The following is a 27,134-nucleotide window of genomic DNA, read 5'->3' as shown; positions in this document are numbered from 1 at the left end:
CTCTTCCAAGGACTTGAGCTTTGGATATGTAGATACTTGCCTGCTAATTATTTATAACCCCATATATATAAATATATTATATATCACATTTCACAATAAATGTGTTTTCCATTTTAAAATAAAAAGGTTTTTTTTTTTTAAATCATTTTGTTACAGTTTTCTCTGGTACTAGGCATATTATCCAGGGATACTTTACCACTGCACTAAACCTCAAGCTTTTATTACTTTTGTTTTGATAGAGGGTCTCACTAAGCTGTCCAGGCTGAACTCCCACTTTGGATGCTCTTTCCTTAGCCTTCTCAGTGTCTAGAATTGCGGGCATGTGCCCTTGGGCCCAATAAAAAAGCTGAACTGAAATATTCCTTCAAAAATTAATAAAACAATTTTTAATTAAAAAATGAATAAAGATATTTCAAGGACAAATAGAAAGCCAGTCAATGCTAGGTGAACATTATTATACTGCTCTTATTACATGTGCCATTTGATATCAAATCTGGTAATGTTGCTTAATACATATTCTTAATTATTCGAAAGCAAATGAATGTTCATTGTAAAGTAACATAATTAAGTTAAAAGCACCTTAATATTCCTATCAATCTTCATGGGAATTGTCAGTGTTTCCATTTAGAGCATGGTTATGGGTTGAAAATAAATGGAAGAGCTGTCTCCCTATAGCTCCAATGTTTAGAGAGAGCTGAAATCATTGGAGAGTGAGGACTATATCCTACAGAGGCCATCCAAGTTTGAAAGGACAGAGTGATAACCATAGGCAGCTGGAGTATGGCTGGAGGAGGTGGGTCACTGGGAGGGTGTCCTGGAAGTTGCCTCTTCCCTGTGGCCCCTTCCCTCTCTTTGATTTCTGACTGCGATTAATGGAGCAGAATAAGGCATCTTCACAATGCCCTTCTGCCATGGTGTTCTGCCTTATCTAGGGCCCCAAAAGTCCAAGCTATGGCGTCCATCCAGCATGAACTGGACCTCTGATATCATGAGCCAAAATAAATCATTCCTCCATTAAATTATTCTTGTCATGTATTTTGGTCACACTGGTGAAAGGCTTAGTAACAAAATTAGGATGTTATTACTTTAACACATGTGATTCAAGAATCATGGTACATTGCAAATATGGACACAATACATAGTAAGTATTTATTTTAAACTGCTGTGCATTAACCATACAACTGACACGAGAAAAGAAAATCTGTTTTACATGCCATTCTCTAAAGGATATACTAGCGTAATGTGTCCAGACTGCTCACAGACATAACCTAATTACTGGGTGGAGCTTGCAAATGTCAATTGTGTACACCTCATCAAATTTCTGTGGTGTTGAGTTATCTGGATTATTTTATATTGTGGCATTTGAAAAAGACAAAGAAAACTGTTTAGAGGGAAGATATTACACTCTGTTTATGACTCCATGTCATAAAAGACATGGAGTTTGTATAGACCCTAGGTAATCTGTGAATATGATCCAGATATTAATTGTGCACTAAATTTCCCCTGACCACAGGTAGAGTTCAGTGCAGGGAGCTGTCTACAGTGATTACCCTTTGTGCTTTGTGCCCTAGTGGTCCAAGCTCATTCATGGGAAATCTGTTGGTTTGGCATAAGAATGATCTAAAACAATTTTTAAGTCTCCATCGCTCAAACTTTAGTGTTTCAATGTAAGGATCAGTAATTCTGTTATTTAGATGCCATCAGTTAAAATTTATTGATTTGGGGGACTTCAGTACTTAACTGAAATTGACACAAACGGGGGAAAATTTAATGAGGAGGGTCTCAGCTTTGCATCCTACCAGGATAAACTGAGGAACATGAAAAACTTGTGTTGCCCAGACCCTTCAATCACACTTGTTCTGGAGAGGAGCTGGGCATTGGCAGTTTTTAACACTCCCCAGGTCATTCCATTTGTGGCCAACGTGAGAACCACTGGTGTCAGGGCTATCATATTCAGGGGCCATGATGGTAATATATTCTGGCTTTTTAGATGTGGAAACAGTATTGCAAAATTCCTAAATTTATACAAAAATATTTCTTATAGGAATCAATAAGCCAAAATTCTATTTCTTCTTTTTGACCTCTTTCTTATACATGAAATCTAGTGAAATATCACCATGCTCAGAAAGTATATTTATTTACCTATGTCATATTCTCCAGTTTTACCAACAAATGCCTTAAAAATAAGAAACAGTAAAACAGGTGCTTGCCATCCAGGTTAAAATGATGGAAATTACTCAGGGACTTATTCTTTAAAGGAAAGATAAAGACATAGTGAAGATACATCAGAATAAAATCACAGAGATACCCATTAATCTCTACACACCTATTTCTTGGCAGAGGACCAACTGATAGGTAATAGCATTGCTCACTTTTCAGAAAAACAGTCACCTGGCCATTAGCAATGACAGTTTTTCACCCTTTAAACTTTGACTTCATCCTTACTAGGAATATGTGCCAGCTGATACCCATGAAGATATCTGTTTTCTTTTTATGATTTCACATTGTTGGTTTGAAAATAACACCAAATCACTAAAATCCAATACAGGACATCAATTATTAGAAGTGAGAGAACAGTTCATCTCCTGAATTCAGTGACACCAGGTTACAGCAAGGTGGCAGGTTATGAGTGGCATAAGGGGCAGGTTCCCTCAAGCATCATATGTGGGTGGACAAGGGTGTTCAGGAAACCCAAGACATGAGTCAATATGGCCTGACCCAACCACAAAGACAGGAAGCCAGAGCAGAAGGAAACAATTCCAAGCAGGTGGAGTGTTGAGGATCTGAACCTCTTGGTGATGCTTTTATCTCTGCAGCCACATCTCCTCATAGGACTCACTAAAAACCATGCTGGCAATATGTTGCTGAATCAAATCATCCAAGGTTCAATATGTGTGTTTGCACTCACTAAAGGTCTGTGTCTCCCGTTAAGAGCTCCACAGCAGAGGTAATGCTTCAGTGGGGAATGGGGAAGTGTGCGATGGCCTTCCTGCTCTCAAGCCAAGGGTCTCTGTTGCACACTCAAACCTTCTTTGCTCACCAGATGCATAATGAAGGAGCCAGGAGATGAAAATACAGCTTTTTACCTGTGGGTCCCCAGAAAGAAATAAGGGACACAGAAGTTGATCTTTACCAAGGGCAGACATGACTTACTGCCCACACGGCCTCTGAAACCCACCAGACAGAGGGACAATGTCACATGACACCCTCTCTGTGAGGAAGGATAGCTAAAAAGACCCTTGAGAGATGACTCAGGAAGACCTAACCAATGACACCTAACACAGCAGGGAAGGGAAATCATGTTTTCCAATCAACCTGAAGGTGTAAACAAAATTAAACAGGCCTAATTTGATAATTGCCATTTACAAATACAAACAATGACAGGAAAAGACTGTTGCATGTGACAACACCAGCCTCTGGGCAGGGTATAAAAGGGGACTTGGGTCAGAGAGACCTCCAAACCTTTGAAACCCACCTTCCTGGAAACACCCCCAGAACCTTCAGTCTCTGACACCATGTGCAACTCCTGTTGTGGCTCCTGTTGCTCTGGCCAGGACTGTGGCTGCTGCCAGCCCAGGTGCTGCCAGACCACCTGCTGCAGGACCACCTGCTGCCGCCCCAGCTGCTGCATCCCCTGCTGTGGTGGTTCCAGTGGCTGTGGTGGCTCCAGTGGATGTGGCTCCTGCTGCTGCCAGCCCATCTGCTGTAGGACCACCTGCTGCCGCCCCAGCTGCTGTGGCTCCAGCTGCTGCAGCCCCTGCTGTGGTGGGGGCTCTAGTGGCTGTGGCTCCTGTTGCTGCCGCCCCATCTGCATTAGGACCACCTGCTGCCACCCCAGCTGCTGTGGGTCCTGCTGTGGTGGTTCCAGTGGCTGTGGAGGTTCCAGTGGCTGTGGCTCCTGCTGCTGCCACCCCATCTGCATTAGGACCACCTGCTGCCGCCCCAGCTGCTGTGGCTCCACTTGCTGCCACCCTTGCTGCTGCCGCCCCATCTGCTGTAGGACCACCTGCTGCCCCCCCAACTACTGTGGCTCCTGTTGATGTGCCCTATGTGCTGACAGTCTGGGCTGCTGGGCCCCCTTGCTCTCAGCCACCCCAGGAGCTACATGTCAGCTCCTGCAGACCCTCCTGCTGGGGAACCAGAAGCTGCCAGAACCCCTGCTGCACATCCCAGAGCTGCCCCTCACCTGCTGGGCTTCCAGCTGCTGCCCACCTATTTGTCTCCAGTCCACCTGATGCTCCCAGTCTGCTCTAGTGGTTCCTGCTGCTGAGATCTGACCTCATCTCTGTTCTTCAACCAGTGTCCTCCATGGCCTCCATCTCTCAGCCCCCACAGGATGCAATAACAGGACACTCCCATCCCCCATTGCCTGCTCAGTCTCTGACCAATGTCAGCCTCCCTCTACTCTCATCTTACTCCTTTGGATAGTATTGCTCTCTGACATGTTGTCTCATGTGCACATAGACCTGCATCTTCAATAAATATGCAACACCCATAATGGCCTCGTGTCTCTTTCTTTTTTCCCTTTGGAGTTGCTGTGCTACTCTGACTTTATATGTATATTTTTTGGGGGGGAGGGGCGGAGCACATCTATCAAGATTTAAAAACTGTAACAGACCATGTCAGATGACCCTACTCCACTCCATGAGCATTTGTCATCCTAATATCTGAAGATGGTTGGAAAGCAAGCCCCTGGACCTCCCTGCCTGAGGGCTTTGTGCGAATGGAGAGCGACCTCTGGGCAGGAGGGTTTAAGGGTCCAGGAGCAGAGGTCACCCAGTGACTGGGAGTTGGTTCAAGGAAGCTCCAGCTCAATGTCGCCTGGATGGTCCTTCCAGTCCTCCCTAGGTCCTCTGTGGGACTGGACCTCCTATGACCCCAGTGACGTGCTGCTCATTGTCGCTGCCTTCTTTCTGCCCTGAATCACTTTCCAAATTCCCTGCAGTGCTCCCTGTGATCATTTCCCAAGGTTCTATGTCCTACATCATTTCTATCTGGATATTTTCAAAGCAAACAAAACTAGGACTCCTCCCATTCTCAGTGTGGTGTCCTAACACAACCTTTCAAACATGGAAGGCCTCTATCTTGTCAGGTCAATCTTAGCTTGACCCTGTATTATACTGAGAAATCTTTTTAACAAATGGTTATTTCCTACCAATCTCTTCACAGGGTCCTGAAGATAACACTGGATATATCACTCTATTACTGGACCTTAGGGACAGGGGACAGTACCAGGTGGACAGCCCTCATCTTTGATGTCCTCCACCCCTGGCTCTGAGTGATGGGCCTCAGTGCTTTTGGCTTTGGCTGGAGGTTGTCCTCAGCTCTTTCCCTAATGCATCCCTGTCACACTGCAGCTAAATTCATCTCAGCTAGTGAAAGAAGTACAGCCTATAAAATAAGGCTTGTCACCTAAAGGAAAATCTCAGTCTTTGTAACTTAAGTGCTGAATGTTGCTGCCACATAGGAACCGAGTGCCCCTTAGCCTTGAGCAATGAGAATGTGGAGATGTGGCAAGGCACATGGGCTGTGTGTGTGGACGATGAGCATTGAGCACACAGGGTGGACTGAACCCATGTTGTCCCCCATTTTCGTCGGCCTCGCTCTAGTCTTTTGATTGCTCTGCCATGATCCCCACACAGCTCATGAGATGGGCATGGCCTCCCTAGATGTTAGTAAATCAGCTGACAGCAGACAACAGGAATCTAGACTCAACCCCCCGAAACCTGACCCCTTGCCTCATTTGGATGGCTTCTCCCCAATAAAAGTGTTCAGGATGTGTTCCTCTCTCTCTTTCCACAGACCCCTAAGGTCAGAGGAGCCGTCACAGTTCCCAAAGAAAAAGGTATTTCTCTGTCTCTGTGTGATTATTTCATGCAGCCCAGTTCACCTGGAGTGACCTTGAGTGTTTAGTCATGGGACGTGTCACTATCGGTTAGAAGGAAATTCTCAAAGGCGAGGCAATTACATAAACTTCTTTATTACTACTCCCTTTATATTTAAAAAAATGAAATAACTGAGGCAATGCACTTACAAAAGGCAGCTTTATATCCAGTCACCATCACGTGGCACTATATCTGTGGGTCTGCTGTGGTTGCAATGTGGCAAAGGCAAGAAGCTTGTCATAGAGCAAACTGCCCCCGTCACCACCTAGAAAAACACAGAAAGGACTGGTCTCCCCCAATTCCATTGGAAGGTCCATAACATTGCCCAATTCAGTCACTCTTGGAGGCCACTCTTGACCATCAGTATGAGAGGCACTATTCGTATGTGAGGCACAGTAACTATGAACATCCAGGATGTAGAAAAAGGTGGGGCCACCTGTCAGCTGCTCATCCCAGCTACTGCAAAGTATTGAGCCATGCAATAGAAATATAAAAGACATATACTGTGATTCTATGCATATAAAATGCAAAAGCATGTATACTAAAGTGTATAGTTTAGAAATATATATGTAGGTGGACAAAGTACACAGAAAAACAATGATGAGATATTTTCAAAATCAGTACGATGATTCTCCTTGGGTTAGCGAGGGAGATGACATCAAGAAAAGACAAGCAAGAGTCATGTTGATGCCAAATTCCTCTTCTTAGAGTGGAGCTGTGGGCATGTAAATATTAGCCTGGTAATTATTTATGACCATATACATATCTATATATCTATATCTCTATCTATCTATATATACATAAAAAGTGTACAAGATATATATATATATATGTATATATATATATATATATATTTGTGTACCAGATATGTATATATATATAGTTTGTATGCATATATTTTTATTTTGATATAGAGTCTCAGTATCATGTTCAGGCTGACGTCACACTTTGATCCTATTTCCTCAGCTTTCTCAGCGTATGACATTGCAGGCATTGCCTTTGGGACCAATAAGAAAGTGTTCTTAAGAAGTCAGCTGAACTGAAATAGTCCTTCAAAAATTGAAACAACAATTTTAGATAAGAAATGCATTAAGATATGTCAGGACAAATAATCAATCAATGCTAGGTGGACATTTTTATTACTTAAAATATTGCTCTGATTACATGTACCACTTCACGTAAAACATGGTAATACTGATTAATACACAATCTTAGATATTCGAAAGCAACTGGATATTCATTGTTAAGCACCTAAGTTGAATGAAAAGTACATTAATTTTCCTATTGATCTACATGGTTATTGTAGCAGTTTCCATTTAGAGCATGGTTATGATTGAATATAAACTGATAAGGTGTCTCCCCAAAGCTGCTGTGTTGAGATAGAATTGTTCACAAGTGAAATAATCAGATGGTCAGGGGTGAAACCAAAGGAGTCCATCCTAGTTTCAAATGAATGAGTGATAACTGTAGGCAGCTGGAGCATGGCTGGGGGAGATGGTTCAGAGGGGTGGCACAGAAGGTGCCTCTTCCCTGTAGCTCCTTACATCTCTTCCTTCCTGGCTGCAAGTAACACAGCAAAGTAAGGCACGTTCACCATGCACTTCTGCCATGTGTTCTACATATCTTGGGCCCACAAAATCCAAGCTACGGCGTCTGCTCAACATGTACTGAACATCTGGTATCATAAACCAACATGAATCTTTCCTCGTTAAGGTATAATTGTCATGTATTTTGGTCACACTGGTGAAAGGCTTTTAACACAATCACTACATATGTGACACATTGTGATGCTCTTACTAACACACTGTGATTCAAGTGATCACAGTACATAGTAACTCTGGAAACAATACCTAGGATGTATAAATTTGAAACCTCTTTTGGATTAATACCATATAAGTGACACCTGAAAACAAATTTGGTTTTGTATGCCATTCTCTAACGGATACTAGCATGAGGTGTCCAGACTGCTCACATACATAACCTAATTCCTAGGTGGAGCTTGCAAATGTCAATTGTGTCTACCTCATTCAAATTTCTTCAGTGTTACATTATCTGGATTATTCTGTACTGTGGCATTTGAAATAAAAAGAAAACTGTTTAGAGGGAAAACATTACACTCTGTTTATGACTCCTTCTCATAAAAGAAGTGAACTTCTTGTAGACCATCAGTAATCTCTGAATATGATCCAGACAGTATTTAATCATTAAATTTCACCAGAACTCAGGTAGAGTTCAGCAAGGAGTGCACAGAGTTGTTGAGAGCCACAGCCAAAGGGGCCCCAGCAAACTTCCAGCTGCCAGCAAACTTCCAGCTGCCGGCTGATGATTGGTTCATAGTGGCCCCAGCAACATCTAGCTGATTGGCTCCTCTGCGGTGATGTTCATTGGGCTGTTTCCCTGCCCTTCAGACTGCCAGCTGATGATTGGCTCACAGTGGCCCCAGCAACATCTAGCTGATTGGCTCCTCTGCGGTGATGTTCATTGGGCTGTTTCCCTGCCCTTCAGACTGCCAGCTGATGATTGGCTCACAGCGGCCCCAGCAACATCTAGCTGATTGGCTCCTCTGCGGTGATGTTCATTGGGCTGTTTCCCTGCCCTTCAGACTGCCAGCTGATGATTGGCTCACAGCGGCCCCAGCAACATCTAGCTGATTGGCTCCTCCACGGAGCTGCTCATTGGGGGACTTCTTTGGCTCCGCCCACACAACCCAGCCAATCAGCATCAAGAGCAGGAGGATTGTGGGAGGTGGTGAGGCTTGTGTGGGGGGAGAGGCTTGTGGGAAGCCGGTGGTGGCAGTTGGGCTCTGAGTGTTTTTTCCTGAGGAGCTGTTTTGTTTGGTGTTTGTAGTTCTAAAAATAAAGTTAGTTTCTTTTGACAAGTGGCTCCTGAATTGTGCCCAGCCAGACTGCGGCATTTGGTGGCTCGCACTGGGAGCGACTGAGGGTAAGTAAACTGCTCGCCCCAGAGGGCAGGGCGAGAGGATGGGTAGCCATTCTAAGTTTCCTCTTTTGTTTTGCTTCATTTTTGTTTTAACTTGCCTGTCCCTGGAGATGAGTGAGACGGAAGAAAAACCGCTCACATCTCAGGAAAAACTATTTGCGTCTGAGGAACAGATAGGGAGAAAGGACGGATGCACATGTCAGGAGGATAGAAAGGCTGATATAATGATTTTGTGTGGTTCCATTTTTATTTCACTCTGTCTCAGTTTTGTTTGGTGTTATCTTGTTGGGTTGTATTATAGTAGAAATACGGGAGCAGAAATTAGTAAAAAACAAACCGAAAGACTGTTAAGTAAATTGTTAGAGGAAGGAGGCATCTCAGTAAAATCAAGAACAGTCAGGGCATACGTTGATACAATACAAAAATGTAGCCTATGCCTTTTTAAGGAGGAGTTGTTAGATATATCACAATGGAACCATCATGGTGAAGATTTAAAAAGAATAGAAAAGAACAACCCAGGGACTCTGCCAGTTGGCACATTGCCATTGTGGACGTTCGTATCTGGTTTGCTTAGTCCAAAGCCTTCAGTTCAGACAAAGGTAGAGGAAGGAGAAGACATATTGATTCAAGTAAAAGAGAAGGTCTTTCAAGCTAGTGAGACAGAGGAAGGAAGTTTAGAGCAGAAAAAGCCATCAGGGGAAAAGTTACAACAGGAGACTGCTAATAACACCTTTCTATCAGAGAGCGTAAGTGTCCAACCAACAGCACCACCTCTACAGGAGACTGCTACTAACAGCATTCTATCACCAGAGGGCATAAGTGTCCAATCAACAGCACCACCTCCATATGCTAGGAGGCTCCCAACCCCCGCAGTTGATAGTTGGGATCCTGAGACAGGATCTCAAGTATGCCCTGTATTTGAGGTAGGAGGGCAGCGAATTTACCAGGGTTTAAATTTCAAAACAGTGAAGGAGCTAAAAGAGGCTGTAACAACCTATGGTCCTCAAGCACCCTTCACTGTAAGCTTGGACGAATCCATTACCAACTTAAACATGACGCCAGCAGATTGGGCTAATATTTGTAAAGCTGTGCTAAATGGAGGACAATACCTGTTATGGAAGGTTGCCAATGAGGAATTTTGCAAGGAGACGGCTAGGCGAAATGCAGCAGCTGGTTATTCTCAGAGAAATCTAGATATGTTGTTAGGAAAGGGACCTTATGAGGATCGGCAGCAACAAATTGCATATGATCCTGGTGTATATTTACAAATTGCTGTAGATGCAGTTAAGGCATGGAAGACTTTACAAGGACATGGAGGTTTACAAGGTCAATTATCTAAGATAATACAAGGAACTAATGAACCTTATGCTGAATTTGTAGATAGGCTTATTCAAGCAGCTACCAGAGTTTTTGGGAATACAGAACAAGCAATGCCATTAATAAAACAACTGGCTTATGACCAAGCGAATCGTTGGTGCAGAGATATCATTAGACCATGGAAACAGGAAGATTTAAACACATATATTAAATTATGTAGAGACATTAATGAACAAGAGCAAGTCATGGCAGCTGCAGTAAAACAGGCTTTATATACCAAGCCAAGAACATGTTACAATTGTCAACAAACAGGACATTTTAAAAGGAATTGCCCCATAGGAGGAGGGTTTAACAAAACTAGGTATCAAAGGAGTAGAATACCGGGTATTTGCCCACGATGCCGTAGAGGGAGACACTGGGCTAATGAATGCCGTTCTCAAACCACCATAGAGGGTACTCCATTACATTGGGCTAATGAATGCCGTTCTCAAACCACCATAGAGGGTACTCCATTATCAAAAAACGAACAAGGACAAGGTGTTTATCCACAATATCGTGGATAAAGGCATCAGGTTCTGTTGCCAAAAAATGGACAGGGGGCCCCAATGCTCCGGGGCCCCAAACCACAAATATACAGAGCACTGGAGGAACCCAGCAACCCCATCAGGGTAGTGACCAGGACACATTGTCCATCAGATCCCTCATCAGACAAACCAGAGGGAGCGCAGGGTTGGACATCTGCACCTCTGCCAGATCAGTACTAACTCCAGAGATGGGAGTTCAAATCATTCCCACAGGGGTAAAAGGACCTCTTCCCAAAGGAACAGTAGGCTTATTATTGGGACGCAGCTCTTCTACTCTAAAAGGACTTTTGATAAGTCCTGGGGTAATTGATCCCGATTATGAAGGTGAAATAAAAATTATAGCCAGTTCTCCAAAGGGTATATCAGTAATTTCACCAGGAGATAGAATAGCACAGTTACTAATAATACCAAGCCTACATGATAAATTTTCCAGTCATGCTGTAGAAAGAGGTTCCAAGGGATTAGGCTCCACAGGTGTAGATTGGGCTATGCTTTCTTTAAATTTAGATTCTCGCCCCATGCTAAAACTAAATATTCAAGGACATGAATTTAATGGGCTACTGGATACAGGTGCAGACCTTAGCATCATCTCTCGTCAAGAATGGCCAAAACATTGGCCATTACAACAAGCCACTCAAACGCTTCGAGGCCTAGGAGTGGCGACTAATCCCGATAGAAGCGCAATGGTATTAGATTGGAAGGATCCTGAAGGATGTGAAGGAACTATACAGCCATACGTATTGGATCATCTTCCCGTAAATTTATGGGGATGAGATGTCTTAGATCAATTAGGTTTGACATTAACAAATAACACCAATCAAAATGTACCCACTATTATGGCTAGAAAAGGTTTTAGGAAAGGAAAAAGATTAGAAAAACAAGAACAAGGTATAGCAGCACCAATACAAATAGATCAAGGAACAGACAGACATGGGTTGGATTTTCACAAAGGGCCACTGAGACAATAAAAATTACATGGAAATCAGAAAGACCAGTATGGGTTCCTCAGTGGCCCTTGACTAAAGAAAAGATACAAGTAGCCCATGATCTGGTCAAACAACAATTAGCGGAAGGACATATACAACCTTCTGTATCTCCCCATAATACTCCCATTTTTGTCATCAAAAAGAAATCTGGTAAATGGAGATTATTGCAAGATTTAAGAGCCATTAATAATGAAATGGTCATTATGGGACCTGCTCAATCGGGGATTCCTCAATTGTCTGCTTTGCCAAAAACTTGGTATGTTTTAGTTATAGATATTAAAGATTGTTTTTTTTCAATTCCAATTCATCTTGAGGATAGTCCACGTTTTGCATTTACTATCCCTGCACTAAATCATGAAGGTCCTGATCAGAGATATGAATGGAAAGTACTCCCTCAAGGGATGGCTAACAGCCCAACTATGTGTCAAATTTATGTTAACAAAGTAATCCAGCCACTTAGAAATCAAAATCCTGAACTACAAATATTTCACTATATGGATAATGTGTTATTGGCACATAAAGATAAAAACACATTACTAGAATGTTATGCCACACTTACAAATTTATTAAAAAATTATAATCTAGAGATAGCACTAGATAAAGTACAATTAAATTTTCCAATTAATTATTTAGGAGTTCTATTATCCTCAACCATGGTCCGTCCACCAAAAATTCAAATACGAGTAGATCAACTCAAATCACTTAATGACTTTCAAAAGTTATTAGGAGACATAAATTGGATAAGGCCTTATCTAGGTATTCCAACAGGAGAATTAGGACCTTTATTTGATATCTTAAAAGGTCCATCAGATCCAAATTCACCCCAAATGTTAACGCCTGAAGCAAGAAAGGCATTAAAAATCATTGAAACATATATGGAAAATATGCATTTGGATAGAATTGATATAAGTTTGCCTTTATTATTTATTGTACTACCAACAAAAAATATTCCTACAGGAGTATTTTGGCAAGAAGGTCCATTATTATGGATACATTTATCTTATTCTCCTAACACTATTCTTACTAGGTATCCTGAGGCTGTAGGACAATTAATACTCAAAGGAATAAAAACAGCAAAGGGAGTATTTGGAATTTCTCCCAATAAAATTATTACTCCATATACTATGAATCAAATTGATGAATTAGCTAATGAGTTAAATACTTGGGCAATAATCATGTGCAAATCTAATGTTTCATTTGATAACCACTTACCATCTAATCCTTTATTGTCTTTTTGGTCATTGCATCCTGTAATTTTTCCAAAAATGACAAGAAAAACACCTATCATGAATGCTCCAAATATATTCACTGATGGGTCAAATAATGGTACAGCAGCAATAGTTACACCTGATCAAACTTTTACATTTTTAGTACTCAAACAATCAGCTCAAAGGGTAGGGCTTAATGCAGTATTACAAGCTTTTGTGATGTTTAAAGATTCTGTATTTAATTTATTTTCTGATAGTCAGTATATAGTTAATGCTATAGTATCCCTTGAAGATGCTGGTAGGATTTCCCCTTCTTCTACTGTTTTCTCTTTGTTTTCCACTATTAATCTGGAACAGAAAAGATCCATTCTTTATAGGACATATCAGGCACATACAGGATTGCTTGGAGCCCTTAGTTTGGGCAATGATTTAGCAGATAAAACTACACATGACATACATATTTTCTCTACACTAGAAGAAGCTATAAATTTTCATAAAAGGTTCCATGTCAATGCTAATACTTTACAAAAGCATTTTAAAATAACTAAGGAACAAGCTAGACAAATAATAAAACAATGTCAAAATTGTGTGACCTTTTTACCACAAGTTAATCTTGGAGTCAATCCTAGAGGATTGATACCTAACAATATTTGGCAGATGGAGGTCACACACTTGCCAGAATTTGGAAAATTAAAATATTTGCATGTTACAGTTGATACTTCTTCTGGATTTTTGATGGGCTCCCTTCATGCCGGAGAAAAAACTAAAGATGTTATAGCTCATTGCTTACAAAATTTTGCCACTGTGGGCATTCCAAAACAGTTAAAAACAGATAATGCCCCTGGTTATACTTCTAGCTCTTTTAAACAATTTTGCTCATCATTTGGCATTACTCATATAACAGGAATCCCATACAATCCACAGGGACAAGGCATAGTTGAAAGAGCTCATCAAACTATTAAAATGTACTTATTAAAGCAAAAAGACGGAATTGAGAAGGGGTATATATCCCCAAAGATAAACTTAAAATAACCCTTTTTACTCTAAACTTTTTAAATTTGGATTCATAAGGACTTAGTGCTGCGGAAAGGCATATGTGTCCAAAAAATGTACATAAGCCCAAGGTACTTTGGAAAGATATTCTAACAGGACAATGGAAAGGTCCTGACCCAGTAATTGTCTGGAGTCAGGGGTCTGTTTGTGTGTTTCCACAGGAAGAACAGCAGCCGATTTGGATTCCGGAGAGATTAACTAAAGTCCTGACCCAGTGATTGTCTGGAGTCGGGGGCCTGTTTGTGTATTTCCACAGGGAGAACAGCAGCCGATTTGGATTCCAGAGAGATTAACTAAAGCGATTTCTACAGACCAAAAAGAAGATGATTTGGCTCAAATCCATAACAGCTGATATCCAAAACTCCAATTTGGCTATCCTTACATCTGCGACAGAACCAGGATGCTTTTTTCAATATCTATTTTATTATTGCCCTTTCCCATATCATGAAGTTCTATTTTGTTTTTTGAGCTCATACAGACCTAGGTTAATGTTTTGCTGATCAGTTCTATTTTTTTTTTTTTTGACTATAGAGTTTTTAAACATTGCAATGGAGATTTCACCTGTAAAAAGTTATAAGGCCTTTACTATTATGTTATGTGTTATATGTATTATATTATGTGTGCACACTTGTGTTTTGTGTTATATGTTTGAATGTATGTATGTCCATATATCATATATGATGAGCGCTCATGAAAAAATGGATCCAAATATTTTTTTTATTCATGTGATTTAAATGGTTTAATTTAAATTGGGTAAATAACTATTAAGAATTGTTTTAATATGTAAACAAAAAAGGAGGTTAACAGATCTGTTTGTTTACTTTCACCTTTCCTTTTCATTATATTTAATAATTCTCTTCAAGATAATGTAAATTGTTAAGAAAATTGTTTTCTTTTAGTGCCTTCTGGAATGTTACATAATTTTTTCTTTAGCTATTATTGCCAGAATTCCTATCTTCATCCCAGTGCCGGTGAAGACAAAGATAAAACTAATCTACAGCTTCTGCAATAGCCATCACTGAACTGCTTGCAGAACTTGCCTAGACTATGTGCAGAACTTGCAGAACTTGCCTAGACTTGCCTAGACTATGCATTGTGAACTATCTGTTGGTGCAGCGACTTGTGGTAGTGTTGGGGTATTTTTGCTGATGATGTCATTGGTGGTACAATTTTTCCAACAAGAGCCATCAGTTGGCTTGGTGTATCTTCCTCCCTTCTGCTTGTCATGACAAAGACCTCTCCACAGGTGTGGCTGTATACTGGACCGGTAGTCAATGACAGGTAAGATCCAATTACAACCTAAGACAGGAGGGTGTCGCCCTGAGGTCAGCTCATCCGAAGACGTGGTAAGGACCATATGTAGTATTGGACAACCTAAGGCAGGCACGGTCCCTAAGCCACATGCTTGTTGTTTAAACAGAGAGGGGGAGATGTTGAGAGCCACAGCCAAAGGGGCCCCAGCAAACTTCCAGCTGCCAGCAAACTTCCAGCTGCCGGCTGATGATTGGTTCATAGTGGCCCCAGCAACATCTAGCTGATTGGCTCCTCTGCGGTGATGTTCATTGGGCTGTTTCCCTGCCCTTCAGACTGCCAGCTGATGATGGGCTCACAGCGGCCCCAGCAACATCTAGCTGATTGGCTCCTCTGCGGTGATGTTCATTGGGCTGTTTCCCTGCCCTTCAGACTGCCAGCTGATGATTGGCTCACAGCGGCCCCAGCAACATCTAGCTGATTGGCTCCTCCACGGAGCTGCTCATTGGGGGACTTCTTTGGCTCCGCCCACACGACCCAACCAATCAGCCTCAAGAGCAGGAGGATTGTGGGAGGTGGTGAGGGTTGTGTGGGGGTGAGAGGCTTGGGGAAGCTGGTGGTGGCAGTTGGGCTCTGAGGGTTTTTCCTGAGGAGCTGTTTTGTTTGGTGTTTGTAGTTCTAAAAATAAAGTTAGTTTCTTTTGACAAGTGGCTCCTGAATTGTGCCCAGCCAGACTGCGGCACAGAGTGATGTCTCTCCTGTGTTGAGCTTCCTTCTTCACAGTGCAGGGCACTGTCTACAGTGACTTCCCTTTGTGCTTGGTGCCCTAGTGGTCCATGCTCATCCATGTGAGTGTGTTGGTTTGGCATAAGAATTATCTAAAACCCTAAAGAGGAATATGCAATTTTTAAGTCCCCATTGCTCAAACTTAGTGTTCCAATATCAGCATCAGTAACTCTGTTACTTAGAAGCCATCAATTAAAACTTATTGATTTTGGTGACTTCTGTGCTTAACTAAAATTGACACAAATGCATGTAATGGGGACAATTTAATGAGGAGAGTCTCAAGTTTGCATCCTACAAGGATAAAGTGAGGAACATGAAAAACTTGTGATGTCCAGACCCTTCCACAGAGCAATTTAATCAAAATCGTTCTGGGCAGGAGCCAGCCATTGGCAGTTTGGAACACTCCCCAGGTCACTCCTGTAGTAGCCTACTGGAGAACCACTGGTGCCGGGGCTCTCATATTCACTGGCCCATGATGGTAATACACTCTGGCTTTTATAGCTGTGCAAAAGAGTACTGTCATAGCTCCTAAACTTATACTAAATTATTTCTTCTAGAAATCAAAAAGCCAAACTTTCATTTCTTTTTTGTGTACTTTGTCTTTCTTGTGCAAGAAATCCAGTGAAATATCTCCATGCTCAGAAAGCATATTTATTTACCTATGTTACATTCTCCAGTTTTACCAATACATGCCTTAAAAATAAGACCCAGTAAAATAGGTGTTTGTCACACAAGCTAACATGACAAAAATAGGTCCAGGGGCTTATTCTTTAAAGGACTGAACTGAGACATTAAAGACACATCAGAATGCCATCACAGAGATACCCCTAGTCTCTGTGATTCACTTTCTTGACACACAGAGAACCAACTAAGGGTAACAGTATTCCTCATTGTTAAGAACAAGAGTCACCTGGCCATTAGCAATGACAGTTCTATCCTCTTTCAGCTTTGACTTCATTTCCCTAGGAATATATGTCATCTGATATCCTGGAGACACCTGTTTCCTTTTCTGAATTCTTTCTGTGTGTTTGTTCAACAATAAGACCTAATCATTAAAATCGGATCAATGACCTCAGTAAAAACAAAAGAGAATGCAGTTTATTTAGAGAGTTCAGTGACACCAGGGTACACCAAGGTGGCAGGTTATGAGTGGTATAAGGGGCAGGTTCCCTCAAGCATCATATGTGGATGGACAAGGGTGTTCAGGAAACCCAAGACATGAGTCAATATGGCCTGACCCAACCACAAAGACAGGAAGCCAGAGCAGAAGGAAACAATTCCAAGCAGGTGGAGTGTGGAGGGATCTGAACCTCTTGGTGATGCTTTCATCTCTGCAGCCACATCTCCTCATAGGACTCACTAAAAACCATGCTGGCAATATGTTGCTGAATCAAATCATCCAAGGTTCAATATGTGTGTTTGCACTCACTAAAGGTCTGTGTCTCCCGTGAAGAGCTCCACAGCAGAGGTAATGCTTCAGTGGGGAATGGGGAAGCGTGCTAATGCCCTTCCTGCTCCCAAGACAAGGGTCTCTGTTGCACTTTCAAACCTTCTTTGCCCAACAGATGCATAATGAAGGAGCCAGGAGATGAAAATACAGCTTTTTACCTGTGGGTCCCCAGAAAGAAATAAGGGACACAGAAGTTGATCTTTACCAAGGGCAGACATGACTTACTGCCCACACTGCCTCTGAAACCCACCAGACAGAGGGACAATGTCACATGACACCCTCTCTGTGAGGAAGGATAGCTAAAAAGACCCTTGAGAGATGACTCAGGAAGACCTAACCAATGACACCTAACACAGCAGGGAAGGGAAATCATGTTTTCCAATCAACCTGAAGGTGTAAACAAAATTAAACAGGCCTAATTTGATAATTGCCATTTACAAATACAAACAATGACAGGAAAAGACTGTTGCATGTGACAACACCAGCCTCTGGGCAGGGTATAAAAGGGGACTTGGGTCAGAGAGACCTCCAAACCTTTGAAACCCACCTTCCTGGAAACACCCCCAGAACCTCCAGTCTCTGACACCATGTGCAACTCCTGTTGTGGCTCCTGCTGCTCTGGCCAGGGCTGTGGCTGCTGCCAGCCCAGGTGCTGCCAGACCACCTGCTGCAGGACCACCTGCTGCCGCCCCAGCTGCTGCATCCCCTGCTGTGGTGGTTCCAGTGGCTGTGGTGGCTCCAGTGGATGTGGCTCCTGCTGCTGCCAGCCCATCTGCTGTAGGACCACCTGCTGCAGGACCACCTGCTGCCGCCCCAGCTGCTGTGGCTCCAGCTGCTGCAGCCCCTGCTGTGGTGGGGGCTCTAGTGGCTGTGGCTCCTGTTGCTGCCGCCCCATCTGCATTAGGACCACCTGCTGCCACCCCAGCTGCTGTGGGTCCTGCTGTGGTGGTTCCAGTGGCTGTGGAGGTTCCAGTGGCTGTGGCTCCTGCTGCTGCCACCCCATCTGCATTAGGACCACCTGCTGCCGCCCCAGCTGCTGTGGCTCCACTTGCTGCCACCCCTGCTGCTGCCGCCCCATCTGCTGTAGGACCACCTGCTGCCCCCCCAACTACTGTGGCTCCTGTTGATGTGCCCTATGTGCTGACATTCTGGGCTGCTGCCCCCCCTTGCTCTCAGCCATCCTGGAGCTAATGTCCAGCTCCTGCAGGCCCCCCTGCTGCAGCCCCAGAAGCTGCCAGACACCCTGCTGCACATCCCAGAGCTGCCCCTCACCTGCTGGGCTTCCAGCTGCTGCCCCCCTATTTGTCTCCAGACCCCCTGATGCTCCCAGTCTGTTGTAGTGGTTCCTGCTGCTGAGACCTGACCTCATCTCTGTTCTTCAACCAGTGTCCTCCATGGCCTCCATCTCTCAGCCCCCACAGGATGCAACAACAGGACACTCCCCTCCCTACAGGCTTGCTCTGTCTCTGACCAATGTCAACAAGTTTGAATTTTCTGTAGCCTCCCTCTACTCTCACATTACATCCCTTTGGATATTATTGCTCTCTGACTTGCTGTCTCATGTGGACATACACCTGCATCTTCAATAAAAATGAATTTTACTGGCAACACCCATAATGGCCTCTTGTCTCTTTCTTTTTCCCTTTTGAGTTGCTGTTTCACTCTGCATTTTTTTTTTTTTTTGGTAGAACATCTATCAAGATTTAAAAACCATAACATTCCACCTGAGATGCTCCTCCTCTGCTCTGTGAGCATTTGTCATGGCAGTGCCAGAAAATGGGTTTGGAAAGCAAACCCCTGGACCTCCCTGTCTGAGGACTTTCTCTGGATGAAGAGCGACCTCTGGGTAGGAGGGTTTAAGGGTCCAGGAGCAGAGCTCACCCAGTAACTGGGAGTGGGTGCACAGATGCTCCAGCTCAGTGTCACCTGGTGAGTCCTTCCAGTCCTCCCTAGGTCCTCTGTGGGACGGGACCTCCTATGACCCAGTGCTGTGCTGCTCACTGTCTCCTGCCTTCTGTTCTGCCCTGAATCACTTTCCAAATTCCCTACAGTGCTCCCTGTGATCATTTCCCTAAGTCCTAAGCACTTTCTATTTAGGATATTTTTAAGGGAACAGAATCTAGGATGCCTCTACTCCCCATTCTCAATGTTGACATCCTTCAACAGCTTTTCAAACTCTATGGATGGTCTCCATATTGTCAGGGTCAACCTGAATCTTACTATGGAACTGAGAAATCTTCTCAATATATTGTTATTTCTTACCAATTTTTTTGTAGTTTCCCTTAATATGTAACTGACTATATCACTATATCAGTGGACCCGAGGCACAGGGAAGAATACCCCGTTGGAAACTCTCATCGTTAATGGCCTTGGCTCTGAGTCATGGACCTTGGGGCTCTTTGGCAGTTGAATGGAGGTTGTTATCAGCTCTTTCCCTAATGCACCATTGTCACACTGCAGAAGGACTCATCTAAGCTAGTGACAGAAAGAGAGCCTGTAAAAGAATATTGGTCACCTACAGAAAGTTTGAGTCTTTGTAACTTAAGTGCTAAAGGTTGCCATGTGCTATCAGGTAAAAGGAAGTTGTCAAAGGCCAGGCTATTACATGACCTACTTTATTATTCCATTCATATTGATCGATTTGAACAGCTGAGGCAATGCCCTTACAGAAAACATGTTTATATTTTTCACCATCCTGGAGGTTCTAGTCATGACCAAGGTGTTTGCTGAGGATGCTTAGTGGCAAAGGCAAGAAGCTTGTCATAGAGCAAACTGTCCTCATCACCACATAGAAAGAAATAGCCAGAGGGGGCTGATGTCCCTAGTTTCCTTGGATGGACGGCTTCCAATGGCCTAACGGCTTCCCAGGAAACCTCACCTTTTCAAGGTCAACAGCATCTCCCAATTCGGTCAGTCTGGAAGGCCATCATTAATTATAAGCATGAGAGTCACTATGCATGTTCAAGGCACAGTAACTATGAACACCAGGTAATAGGAAGTGGGGTATCTGAGGATCGCTATAGACTAACTATTCCCAGCTAGTCTGGAGCTTGGAGCCAAAGAATAGAAATATAACAGATGTACACTGGGATTATATTTGTATAAAATGCAAAGGCATGTATAACTCAAGTTTGCAGTTTAGAAATGTATATGTAGATGGATAAAGTACAATGAAAAACATTGATGAGACTACTTTAAAAATCAGGATGATGATCCTCCATCTTGGAGGAAGGGAGATGAGATCAAGAAAAGACATACAAGAGTCATGGAGATGCCAGCTTTCTCTTCCTGAACTTGAGATTTGGGCATGTAGATACTTGCCTGGTAATTTTTTATTTTATATATATATAATATATATGATATATTATATATATATAAAATAATAATATATACATAAAATTTTATAATATATACATAAAATTTTATAATACAAAATTTTATAATATATTAAAATATATATACGCATACATACACATATGTAGTAAACTTTCAATAATAAATGTGTTTTCCATAATAAAAACTGTTGAAAATTTTATCATTTGGTTATTGTTTTCTCTGGTGCTAAGCGTGTTATCCAGGAGTGCTTTACCACTGAGCTAAACCTTAACCTTTCCTTACTTTAATTTTGATATAGGGTCTCACTTACCTGCCCAGGCTGACCTCACATTTGTGATCACCTTGCCTTGGCCTTCTCAGTGTGTGGCATTGCAGGCATGTGTCCTTGGGCCCAATAAAACAGTGTTCTTAAGAAGTCAGGTGAATGGAAATATTCATTCAAAAATTATAATACAATTGTACATAAGAAATGATTGGAGATAGTTCAAGGACAAATAGCCAATCAATGCTAGGTGGACATTGTCATTACTTTAAAGACTGCCCTGATTACATGCACCGCTTCATATCAAATCTGGTAATTCTGATTCATATATATGCTTAAATATTTGAAAGCAATTTGATTGTCACTGTAATGTAACAGAGTTGAATGAAAAGGGCCTTAACTCTCCTATCAACCTACATGGTTATTGTGTCTCCATTTACAGCATGGTTACGGATTGAATATAAAAAGGTAAGAAGTCTCCCTAAAGCACTTGTGTTTAGGGAGAACGGTTTAGAGGTGAAATAATTGGATTTTTAGGATTCCATCCTAGTTTGAAATGACTGAGTGGTAACTGCAAGCAGCTGGAGCATGGCTAGAGGAGGTGGGTAATTGGGGGTTGGCCTGGAAGGTGCCTCTCCCTGATGCCCCTTCTATCCCATGATTCCTGGCTGCAATTAATGAAGCAGAGTAAGGCATCTTCATAATCTTTATAATGCCCTTCTGCCATGGTGCTCTGCCTTATCATGGGTCCCAAAATTTCAAGGTATGGCATCTGCTCAACATGGACTGACCCTCTGGTGTCATGAGCCAAAATAAATCTTTCCTCCATTAAAGTTATTCTTGTCATGTATTTTGGTCACACTGGTGAAAGGCTTAGTAAAGCAATCAGGATGTTATTACTAACACACTGCCATTCAAATAATCAGTACATGGTAAATATGGACACAATACATAGGATGTATGAATTGAAAACTGTTGGGCATTAACCCCATATAGTGATAGATGAAGAAAAAATTCTGGTTTGCATGCCATTCTCTAAAGGATATCCTAACATGATGTGTCCAGAATACACAGATTGTTTCCACCTCATTCAAATTTAGTTGGTGTTTAGTTATCTGGATTATTTTATCTTGTGGCCCTTGTAAAAGAAAAGTGTGTAGAGTGGAAATATTACACTCATAATGTTTATGACTCCATGTCATAGAGAAGTGAATTTTTTTCTAGACCACCAGTAATGTCTGAATATGATCCAGAGAGAAGTTATCCATTGAATTACACCAGCAATAGGATGAATTTATAAAAAGTGCATAGAATGAAATCTGTCCTGTGTTGAGTTTCCTTCTTCACAGTGCAGGGCACTGCCTACAGTGATTTCCCTTTGTGCTTTGTGCCCTAATGGCCCACACTCATCCATGTGAGTCTGTGGTTTGGAATGAGAATGATCTAAAACACTTAGGAGGAATTTGCAATTTTTAAGTCCCCATTGCTCACACTTCAGTGTTCCCACTACGGGATCCATTTGCTTGTTATTGAGATGCCATTGATCGAATTTTTTTTTATTTTGGTGACTTCTGTGCTTAACAAAAATTAACAACAATGCATGGAATGTGGACAATTTAATGAGGAGGGTCTCAGCTCCTGATAAACTGAGGAGCATGAAAAACTTGTGATGCCCAGACCCTTCCCAAGAGCAATTTAATCAAAATTGTTCTGGGCAGGAGCCAGCCATTGGCAGTTTGGAACACTCCCCAGGTCACTCCTGTAGTAGCCTACTGGAGAACCACTGGTGCTGGGGCTCTCATATTCACTGGCCCATGATGGTAATACACTCTGGCTTTTATAGCTGTGCAAAAGAGTACTGTCATAGCTCCTAAACTTATACTAAATTATTTCTTCTAGGAATCAAAAAGTCAAACTACCATTTCTTCTTTGTGCACTTTGTCTGTCTTATGCAAGAAATCCCATGAACTGTGTCCATGCTCAGAAAGTATATTTATTTACCTACGTCATATTCTCCAGTTTTACCAATACATGCCTTAATAATAAAACGAAGTAAAAAAGGTTTTAGCCACCCAACTTAACACAACGAAAATATTTCCAGGGCCTTATTCTGTAAAGAATTGAATTAGGATCTAATGAAGATACTCCACATTGCCATCACAGAGATACCCACTCTACTGTGCACTTGAAACTTCCTGAAACTCAGAGGACCAACTGATGGGTAACGGCATTCCTCATTGTTAAGAAAAGCAGTCACCGGGTCATTAGCAATGACACTTTTGCCCCCTTTAAGCTTTGACCTCATCCTCACTAGGATATGTCATCTGATACCCATTAATGAAGATATATCTGTTTTCCTTTTATGATATCTTTTATGTTGTTGTTGGATTGAAGATTACACCAAATCACTAAAATCCAATACAGGACCTCAATTATTAGAAGTGAGAGAACAGTTCATCTCCTGAATTCAGTGACACCAGGGTACAACAAGGTGGCAGGTTATGAGTGGTATAAGGGGCAGGTTCCCTCAAGCATCATATGTGGATGGACAAGGGTGTTCAGGAAACACAAGACATGAGTCAATATGGCCTGACCCAACCACAAAGACAGGAAGCCAGAGCAGAAGGAAACAATTCCAAGCAGGTGGAGTGTGGAGGGATCTGAACATCCTGGTGATGCTGATCTCTGCAGCCACATCTCCTCATAGGACTCACTAAAAACCATGCTGGCAATATGTTGCTGGGGTAATCAAATCATCCAAGGTTCAATATGTGTGTTTGCACTCACTAAAGGTCTGTGTCTCCCGTTAAGTGCTCCACAGCAGAGGTAATGCTTCAGTGCGGAACGGGGAAGCGTGCTAATGCCCTTCCTGCTCCCAAGACAAGGGTCTCTGTTGCACTTTCAAACCTTCTTTGCCCACCAGATGCATAATGAAGGAGCCAGGAGATGAAAATACAGCTTTTTACCTGTGGGTCCCCAGAAAGAAATAAGGGACACAGAAGTTGATCTTTACCAAGGGCAGACATGACTTACTGCCCACACTGCCTCTGAAACCCACCAGACAGAGGGACAATGTCACATGACACCCTCTCTGTGAGGAAGGATAGCTAAAAAGACCCTTGAGAGATGACTCAGGAAGACCTAACCAATGATACCTAACACAGCAGGGAAGGGAAATCATGTTTTCCAATCAACCTGAAGGTGTAAACAAAATTAAACAGGCCTAATTTGATAATTGCCATTTACAAATACAAACAATGACAGGAAAAGACTTGCATGTGACAACACCAGCCTCTGGGCAGGGTATAAAAGGGGACATGGGTCAGAGAGACCTCCAAACCTTTGAAACCCACCTTCCTGGAAACACCCCCAGAACCTCCAGTCTCTGACACCATGTGCAACTCCTGTTGTGGCTCCTGTTGCTCTGGCCAGGGCTGTGGCTGCTGCCAGCCCAGGTGCTGCCAGACCACCTGCTGCAGGACCACCTGCTGCCGCCCCAGCTGCTGTGGCTCCAGCTGCTGCAGCCCCTGCTGTGGTGGTTCCAGTGGCTGTGGCTCCTGCTGCTGCCGCCCCATCTGTATTAGGACCACCTGCTGCCGCCCCAGCTGCTGTGGGTCCTGCTGTGGTGGCTACAGTGGCTGTGGCTCCTGTTGCTGCCGCCCCATCTGCATTAGGACCACCTGCTGCCACCCCAGCTGCTGTGGCTCCAGCTGCTGCAGCCCCTGCTGTGGTGGCTCCAGTGGCTGTGGAGGTTCCAGTGGCTGTGGTTCCTGCTGCCACCCTTGCTGCCACCCTTGCTGCCACCCTTGCTGCTGCCGCCCCATCTGCTGTAGGACCACCTGCTGCCCCCCCAACTACTGTGGCTCCTGTTGATGTGCCCTATGTGCTGACAGTCTGGGCTGCTGGGCCCCCTTGCTCTCAGCCACCCCAGGAGCTACATGTCAGCTCCTGCAGACCCTCCTGCTGGGGAACCAGAAGCTGCCAGAACCCCTGCTGCACATCCCAGAGCTGCCCCTCACCTGCTGGGCTTCCAGCTGCTGCCCACCTATTTGTCTCCAGACCACCTGATGCTCCCAGTCTGCTCTAGTGGTTCCTGCTGCTGAGATCTGACCTCATCTCTGTTCTTCAACCAGTGCCCTCCATGGCCTCCATCTCTCAGCCCCACAGGATGGAGCAATGGGACACTCCCCTCCCCCACTACCTGCTCAGTCTCTGACCAATGTCAGCAAGTTTGAATATTCTCTAGCCTCCCTCTACTCTCACATTCCCCCTTTGGATATTATTGCTCTCTGACTTGCTGTCTCATGTGGACATAGACCTGCATCTTCAATAAAAATTTATTTTACTGGCAAAACACATAATGGCCTCATGTCTCTTTCTTTTTCCCTTTTGAATTGCTGTTCTACTCTGACTTTATATATATATGGTTTTGGGGGGAAGGGGGCAAGACATCTATCAAGATTTAAAAACTGTAACAGACCATGTCAGATGACCCTACTCCACTCCATGAGCATTTGTCATCCTAATATCTGAAGATGGTTGGAAAGCAAGCCCCTGGACCTCCCTGCCTGAGGGCTTTGTGCGAATGGAGAGCGACCTCTGGGCAGGAGGGTTTAAGGGTCCAGGAGTTGGTGCACAGAACCTCCAGCTCAATGTCGCCCGGGTGGTCCTTCCAGTCCTCCCTAGGTCCTCTGAGGGACTGCACCTCCTATGACCCCAGTGACGTGCTGCTCATTGTCTCTGCCTTCTTTCTGCCCTGAATCACTTTCCAAATTCCCTGCAGTGCTCCATGTGATCATTTTCCAAAATTCTAAGTCCTAAATCATTTCTATCTGGTTATTTTCAAGGCAACCAAAACTAGGACCTCTCTCCTCCCATTCTCAGTGTTCCTGTCCTAACACAATCTTTCAAACATGGAAGGCCTCTATCTTGTCAGGTCAATCTTAGCTTGACCCTGTATTATACTGAGAAATCTTTTTAACAAATGGTTATTTCCTACCAATCTCTTCACAGGGTCCTGAAGATAACACTGGATATATCACTCTATTACTGGACCTTAGGGACAGGGGACAGTACCAGGTGGACAGCCCTCATCTTTGATGTCCTCCACCCCTAGCCTCAGTGCTTGTTGGCTTTGGCTGGGGGTTGTCCTGGCTCTTCCCCTAATGCATCCCTGTCACACTACAGCTAAATTCATCTCAGCTAGTGACAGAAGTACAGTCTATAAAATAAGGTTTGTCACCTACAGGAAAATCTCAGTCTTTATGTTGGGAGCTGCCACATAGGAACCAAGCCTTGAGCGATGAGAATGTGGAAATGTGGCAAGGCACATGGGCTGTGTGTGTGTGGATGATGAGCATTGAGCACACAGGGTGGACTGAACCCACATTGTCCCCCATTTTGGGTCGGCCTCGCTCTGGTCTTTTGCTTGCTCTGCCATGATCCCCACACAGCTCATGAGATGGGCATGGCCTCCCTAAATGTCAGTCAATCTGCTGGCAGCAGAAGCTAGACTCAAACCCCTGAAACCTGACCTCATTTGAATGGCTTTTCCCCAATAAGAAGGTTCAGGATGTGCTCCTCTCTCTCTTTCCAGGGACCCGTAAGGTCAGAGGAGCCATTACAGGACCCAAAGAGAAAAGTATTTCTCTGTCTCTGAGTGATTATTTCATGCAGCCCAGTTCACCTGGAGTGTCCCTGAGTGTTTAATCGTGGGACGCGACACTATTGGTTAGAAGGAAATTCTCAAATGCGAGGCAATTACATAAACTACTTTATTACTCCATTTACATTAATGAAATGAAATAACTGAGGCAATGCACTTACAAAAGACAGCTTTCTATTCACATTTATATACCTTGTATGGGTCTTTGCTGCGGTTGCTGTGTGGCAAAGGCAAGAAGCTTGTCATAGAGCAAACTGCCCCCATCACCACCTAGAAAAACACAGAAAGAGCTGGTTTCCCCCAATTCCATTGGAAGGCATGCTTCCATGGCTTAATTGCTTCCAGGAGACCTCAGCCTTTCAAAGTCCATAGCATCGCCAAATTCAGTCACTCTTGGAGGCCATCCTTGAC

The 27,134-nt window shown here is 43.3% G+C and overlaps 3 protein-coding genes and 1 pseudogene across 11 annotated transcripts in view; all 4 read left to right on the top strand.

Annotated features, from left to right (window-relative positions):
• The window catches only part of LOC308636558 (keratin, high-sulfur matrix protein, B2B-like), a gene marked incomplete at both ends in the record, with an annotated part of 197,694 nt that overhangs the window by 76,433 nt on the left and 94,127 nt on the right, over positions 1-27,134 (top strand). The window contains one exon of one of the 8 annotated variants that reach the window (XM_081272114.1): positions 9,732-9,739. The exons of the other annotated variants lie outside the window; for them this stretch is intronic. Coding sequence (XP_081128240.1) covers positions 9,732-9,739 — 8 coding nt within the window. The remainder of the gene's footprint in view (positions 1-9,731; positions 9,740-27,134) is intronic. 8 annotated transcript variants of the gene reach the window in all.
• Positions 3,516-4,040, top strand: LOC308635490 (annotated as a pseudogene). The gene is made up of 2 exons: positions 3,516-3,765; positions 3,926-4,040. The product of its transcript is annotated as an uncharacterized misc_RNA (transcript).
• LOC308635489 (uncharacterized protein) lies at positions 18,048-18,587 on the top strand (the record flags this gene model as incomplete). The annotated part of the gene is made up of 1 exon (XM_081269919.1): positions 18,048-18,587. One exon carries the CDS (start codon positions 18,048-18,050, stop codon positions 18,585-18,587), a length of 540 nt encoding a protein of 179 aa, XP_081126045.1.
• Positions 24,452-24,931, top strand: LOC308635488 (uncharacterized protein; the record flags this gene model as incomplete). Its single annotated transcript, XM_081269918.1, has 1 exon — positions 24,452-24,931. One exon carries the CDS (start codon positions 24,452-24,454, stop codon positions 24,929-24,931), a length of 480 nt encoding a protein of 159 aa, XP_081126044.1.

The sequence above is a fragment of the Spermophilus citellus genome (genome assembly GCF_964194105.1).
Source record: "Spermophilus citellus genome assembly, chromosome: 17".
NCBI classification, from domain to species: domain Eukaryota; kingdom Metazoa; phylum Chordata; class Mammalia; order Rodentia; family Sciuridae; genus Spermophilus; species Spermophilus citellus.
The sequence above is the reverse complement of the archived record's forward strand: the minus strand, read 5'-3'. Positions and strand labels throughout refer to the sequence as shown.